Source organism: Miscanthus floridulus, chromosome 4 (genome assembly GCF_019320115.1).
Source record: "Miscanthus floridulus cultivar M001 chromosome 4, ASM1932011v1, whole genome shotgun sequence".
Taxonomy (NCBI): domain Eukaryota; kingdom Viridiplantae; phylum Streptophyta; class Magnoliopsida; order Poales; family Poaceae; genus Miscanthus; species Miscanthus floridulus.
In genome coordinates, this window is record NC_089583.1 from 35,634,027 (window position 1) to 35,640,026 (window position 6,000).

A 6,000-nucleotide genomic window follows, 5' to 3' on the forward strand; every position below is an offset into this window, starting at 1 on the left:
TGGAACTTAGGATTTGCATTTCTGGCATCATAAACTCGCGTCAGTGTTCCAATCAGGTCCAAACCCTGTCTGACGCTGCTAATCTGCTGATGTGGAGGGCAACGTGGACTGGGCGGGGGATTCGGCGCCGTTTTCCTCACGTGCCTCGCCCGTGAGTAGCCTAGGAAGCCCCTGGCTTTTCCCCTCCCTTTCACTTAAATCGCCTCCCAGCACTGGGCGGTAGGCGAGGGGGCGATTTGGGCGGAGGGAGCGACAGTGACGAGGAAGGCAGTGCAGGAGGCGATTCCAGCGGCGGTCGGCGGAGAGCGTCGGTGGCTGCAGAAGATGCGCCACCGCAAGCTGCTCCGCCCGTCTCCCGATGGCTCCACGCCGGCGCAAGGTCGGCGATCCCCCACCCGAGTATCGTGAGTCCACTTGCTTCCTTCCTTTGTTCTCGTTGAAGGTTTCGGTTTGCATATGTGAGTAGTCAATTAGGCTTCGAGGATTTCATGGAACCGAGGCATGGAGGTACATTGGTACTTAGTTAGGGTTTAGGGTTTTCTCTGAACTTCTGTGCGAATTTGGGTATTTTGGTTGATTTGATCGTTTCTGTAGGCAAGGATGTACGCAATCAGTTTTCAGTAGAAATTCATCATGATGGATTTTTCTGTGGGATTGGATCAAACCGATGCTATGTTGATGGCAAGGTAGACTGTTTTGACTATGTCGATGAGGATGTGTGGAGTGCTTTCTGGATATATGATTTCATCATTCAGCTTGGCTATGATTTGTCAGATAGAGTCTCGAAATACTTGACAGTGTACTAGTTGTTGCCTAGAAAGGAGATTCATAAAGGACTTAGGGTAATAGAGACAGATGGTGATACAATTGTGATGGCATCTATGGTTGACAGGGTGAAGAACATTGTCCTTTACTTTGATCATGACAACCACATTGGGGGGCTGCCTCATGAAGACATAGTGATCAACCCTATAGTTGATTTGCCCAAGGTCTTCAACCCTACCAAGGTGCAGCATATGGGGAGAGTGGATGAGGAGTTGCCAGAATTCTACAACAATTTGGAGAGGCAAGAAGAACCTATTGACACAGCTGCTACAACTGATGACAGTGAGGAAGATTTAGATTTCGTTGATACTGACAATAAGGTAGATGATGGAGATGATGATCTGTTTGTGGACAATGTCGATGAGGAAGTATTAGAGGACAACAGAAGGAACAAGAAGGCAACAGGCAGCAGGCTTGGGAAAGCAGCAGCAACAGCTTGGCACTCTGCTACAGGTGATGATGACAGTGAAAGTGAAGACCTAGAACTTCATGAGGCTTCTGATGGAGAACAAGGTGGTGTTAGATTGAAGTTCAAGTCTTTTACCCCTGATGACCTGAATAATCCAACATTGAAGATTGACATGAGCTTCCCTTCTATTGAGATGGTGAGAAAAGCAGTCACTGAATACAGCTTGAAACATAGGGTGGATGTGAAGATGCCTAAGTGCCCATTGTGCAGAGGGCTGTCCATGGCAGGTGTGTGCTTCAAAAGATGCAAGAGCAAAGACCATTCTTGTCAAGAGGTATGTTGGCCAGCACAATTGCAGGAGGGAGTGGGTGCTGAGGAGATGCACTGCAAAATGGCTGGCTAACAAGTACATTGACACCTTCAGGGCTGATTCAAAGATGACATTGGCAAACTTTGGCAGACTTGTGCAGAAAGATTGGAACCTCACACCATCAAGGAGTAAGCTACGCAGAGCTAGAAGCATGCCTGTACAGTAGATCTATGGTGATGATTGATGAAGTTCGGCAATACAACCAGCTATGGGACTTTAGCCAAGAGATTAAAAGGTCTAACCCAGGAAGCACCTTCTACCTTAACATAGCTGATGGACACTTCAGCCACCTATACTTTGCTTTAGATGCTTGCAAGAGAGGATTTCTTAGTGGCTGCAGGCCAGTCATCTGCCTGGATGGCTGCCATATTAAGACCAAATTTGGAGGCCAGCTGCTGACTGCTATAGGAGTTGACCCTAATGACTGCATATTTCCAATAGCCATGGCAGTTGTGGAAGTTGAGTCAAGAACACCTGGAAGATGTTTCTGCAAACACTAAAACAAGAACTGAACATTGGCAACACATATCCATGGACCATCATCACTGACAAACAAAAGGTACATATCCTAGTAGTTACTTTTAGGAGAAGATGAATGGACCTCCAGTGCAGTCACCAGTATATGAAAAGAAGGTTAGAAGGCCACCAAAATCCAGGAGGAAGCAACCTACTGAAGTGCAAGGAAGGGCTGGGCCAAAGCTGTCAAAGCATGGGGTAATTATTACTTGTAGTTGGTGCAAAGGTGAGAACCACAACAGTGCTGGTTGCGCCCTTAAGAAGTTAGGGATTAGGCCATCTGTCCATAGGAACACAGCACCAACACACAATGAAGAGACTCCTATTCATGTAGACAACCAATCTAATGAAGAGGCAACTATCTCCCAGGTAATGACCGCATATTACCACCAAAAATAATTACTGTTGTTGTGACACTCCTAATTGCATTACATGACAATAGGAATTTGGACAACCACATGCAATGGAAGATTTAAACACTGAGAACCTGATGTTGTCATAGATGCTTTCACAGGTATCAAGTACCTGTTTTGACAACCACATGACAATAGTATTACAAGTACCTGTTTGGACAGGTATCAAGCACTAATATTGTAATGTTTTTACCGGCATCAAGCACTGTGGATGCAGGAAGGCATCATGGACCACTTCCAGACAGTGCTTTCATTGAAGATAACCAACCTGTTGCCAGGCCAGCGCCACTTACTACAGCAACAAAGCAGGGCAAGGCAGCAGCCAAGGCGGCAGGAAAGGCACCAGGAAAGGGCAAGGCAACAGCAACAAAGAAGTTAACGGGGAAGAGGAAGGCAACCTGAAGTGATGAAGAAGTGCTTCTCTTTTGTGAATGAATCAGTTGACCCCCTTTTGTGAAGTATAGGCCTAACATCTTTTGTGAATGAAAGATAAGGTTCTTTTGTCATGTAGCTTGCATCAAAACAATGTGGATGCATTATAGTTAGGCAATGGTGGTCCAAGCTCTGTAATTTGCGTCAAAACTACTAGTGGATGCATTTAAGCAGTGCTGTGCTAGCACCCAGAAGGCCAGAACCTTGTGTGGATGCTTCCTGTGTAATATAGTCACCTGAATGTGGTGCTTGCCTACAACTAAATCTTCCTCATTGCAAGACATTGCTTACCTGGTTCCACTAACACTAACAATTGACTGAAACATGACATGGCAAGACATTGCACAAAAGTTCATTCCAGATTGTCATTCCAGACATTGCACAAGTTGTATCATTCATGTTCACTTCATGATTACAACAACCAGGATACAAATCATGACAACAAGACCAACAACACCCACTGCTACCAATGCAAGTAAAATACAAATCTCTTGATCATATCTCTTGTTCACTGCATTCCCTAGAAGTCCACTTTCTTCATCTTCAAGTGCGCATGGCCTCCTGCTGCGTTCCACCTCTAAGCAGTCCACCTACCACAGTGGCACCACCTTCTCCAATCTCAGATTTGTTCAAATACTGCTCGTAGTCTTCCTCCCACAAATAGAACTCACAACCTTTTTTTCTTTACCTCTACCTTTCTGAGAAAATGAAAGCGGAAACAATCAAACCATAGACCGAATTGAACTGCAAATCATCAAATCGAAACCCTAACCTGTTGATTCGGGCAAGTGAAGAACACCTCGTCAGGGTTGTCCCTTGTATGAGACGTCAGCTCCATCACCTTCCTCCATCCGCAGTTCGGGCAGAAGATCAGTGGCAGGTCCGGCCGCTTGCACTGGCGCCTTGATGAACTCGCCATGCTTGAAGCCATGGCCGCCGATGCAGTACGCCCTATGCGAGAGAGACGAGAGAGATAGGGGAATGGGACGCGGCTGAAATGAGGCGACGAGAAAAAGGCAGGGGGTTCTTGGCATAAATACCAACCACCTCTGTTCCTCCCGCGCACGTCAACAGAGGAAAATGGCGCCAACACTCCCGCCAAGTCCACGTTGGCCTCCACATCAGCAGATCAGCGGCGTCAGACAGGGTTTGGACATGATTGGAACACTAACGCGAGTTTACGGTGCCCAAATCCTAAGTTCCAGGACCTATTTGAGAACCCCAGATAAGTTTAGGGACTGCCACTGAAATTTACTCAAAAATTTCGATAGCATCTTGGAAAGCTTGTCACTTATAGTTGTGCACGACATGTGTTTTTCTTATTTGCTAAGGTCTTGTAAAGTCTATTATGAAATCTGACTTTCTGCAAGTGCCTAGTGCTGCAACTGACTGTTGGACTTTCTGGGAGCTTTTAGAAAATTGAGTTTAGTGAGTTGTTGTACCCAACATTTTTTGCTGTTGTGAATACCAATAGCTGACCAGCTCGTGTGCATTGTACACTTCATGTCCATGAATGCGATGTCTTTTGCAATCCTGATCTGTTATAATGTGACAATCAAGTGAAAAGTGTAGGCTTATTTTCAGTTACCTTTAATTACCTATGTGCAGATTATACTATTTTATATATTTGTTATGTAGCTTGGTTTCAATTGATGCTGGTCTGCTCAGCATTATTTTAATTCATATACATACGGAAATCTGTGTAGTATGTGGGTTGTACTAGATGTTCAATGAACCTATGTTGTATTTAAGTTTATGTGCAAAATCACTAGCTATCAGTCTTCTTAACCATCAACTATCTGAAGATATTTTTCATTATTGTTCCAAACTTCTATGATGACAAAATGTTTGTTGATACAGGCTTAAGTGTGCAGTACATCCGAAGAGACAAGATACACAATCAAGATGAAGTACCATACATCAAATCTGCTAAGAGATCAGATAACCATGATGCCGCTTTTATGTTTATTTTTTGGTCGAAGTGGATGTAGCTACATGTCTGTTTTTACTTCCACAATCTGAAAGCCTATGCAAATGATTGTAATTATGTAGCAGTACTAAATTATTTGTGGTACTAAGTTTCAACTTGAGAAAACGTTATTTCTAACTTCTTTGCTTTTTTCTAATTATTTTGAATATATTTTGGTCATCCGAGATTTGTATCCCTGTGTTTTTCAAACGGTAGCTAGAGATTCTCACTCCTAGGAGATAGGGGTGGCAAGTGCAGGAGAGAATGTCCCTTTGGGCCTTAAATCCATGTGGTTTTGGGGGTCCTTTATCCAAAGGAGTCCTGAGGGACAGGTTAATCCCAAATAAATGAAAAATATTTTTCTACTATGATCATGATCATCCCAACTACTTTATCTTTTAACCAAACACCTTGAAAGAAAAAGACTGTCATATCTCATTCTACTTGGCATCTCCAACCAGACCTGTTTAGTACGGCGACCATGATCCAAATAGCAAAATCCAGTCCGTGTCATAAAAACTTCTGAACATTATGTAATTTTTCAGAGGTTTTGGACCCAATACAAGACTTCCAGACATGCCATGATCAGGGATCTAGACCCTCTTCTTCCGAGCAGCAAGTGCAGGCGACGATGGACCTGCCGCCGGTGCAGCCTGTGTTGAGCAGGAGCAGAGGCCACGCGCAACTGAAGCTACAGCAAAGACAACGAACACAAGGTACAACCCAAGCAGCTTCGGCGTTGCTCTCCCTGACCCCAACATCTCCCCAAACATTGCAGACTGAAACAAAACAAAATTAAATGAAATATATATTAGAAGATTGTAAGAAAGCAACAAGATAGTCAACGCATACTCAGATGACGAATGTCTTCAATTTGGATCCTGGTTGCTAGAAATTAACATCATATTTGGATGCTATTTAGAAGGACCAAACGTGAACTAAATTTCAACAATTGCATAAGCGGTGGCTTATTGGTGAGACAAATCTATTAATCCTAATTAGCCCATGTTTACTATAGCATTATCTAAGCTAATTATAAGTTAATTAGGATTAATAGATTCGTCTC

At 43.8% G+C, this 6,000-nt stretch overlaps 1 protein-coding gene and 1 long non-coding RNA gene across 6 annotated transcripts; one reads left to right on the plus strand and one right to left on the minus strand.

The window, feature by feature from the left end:
- Nucleotides 1–206: 206 nt before the first annotated feature.
- On the plus strand, nucleotides 207–3,215 carry LOC136551313 (uncharacterized). 5 transcript variants are annotated; one of them, XM_066542883.1, is made up of 4 exons: nucleotides 207–404; nucleotides 893–2,489; nucleotides 2,563–2,634; nucleotides 2,737–3,215. In XM_066542883.1, exons 1-2 carry the CDS (start codon nucleotides 325–327, stop codon nucleotides 1,635–1,637), a joined length of 825 nt encoding a protein of 274 aa, XP_066398980.1. In that variant the 5' UTR covers nucleotides 207–324; the 3' UTR covers nucleotides 1,638–2,489; nucleotides 2,563–2,634; nucleotides 2,737–3,215. The 5 variants fall into 5 exon arrangements, with proteins under 5 accessions (XP_066398980.1, XP_066398981.1, XP_066398983.1 ...); XM_066542884.1 differs by having other exon boundaries at nucleotides 2,751–3,215; XM_066542886.1 differs by having other exon boundaries at nucleotides 595–2,489; nucleotides 2,563–3,215.
- A 112-nt stretch (nucleotides 3,216–3,327) lies between these two features.
- LOC136551314 (uncharacterized) lies at nucleotides 3,328–4,121 on the minus strand. The gene is made up of 2 exons (XR_010782528.1): nucleotides 3,738–4,121; nucleotides 3,328–3,663 (listed from the first exon to the last, which is right to left on the minus strand). It is a non-coding gene; the product is annotated as an uncharacterized lncRNA (long non-coding RNA).
- Between the last annotated feature and the right edge of the window lie 1,879 nt (nucleotides 4,122–6,000).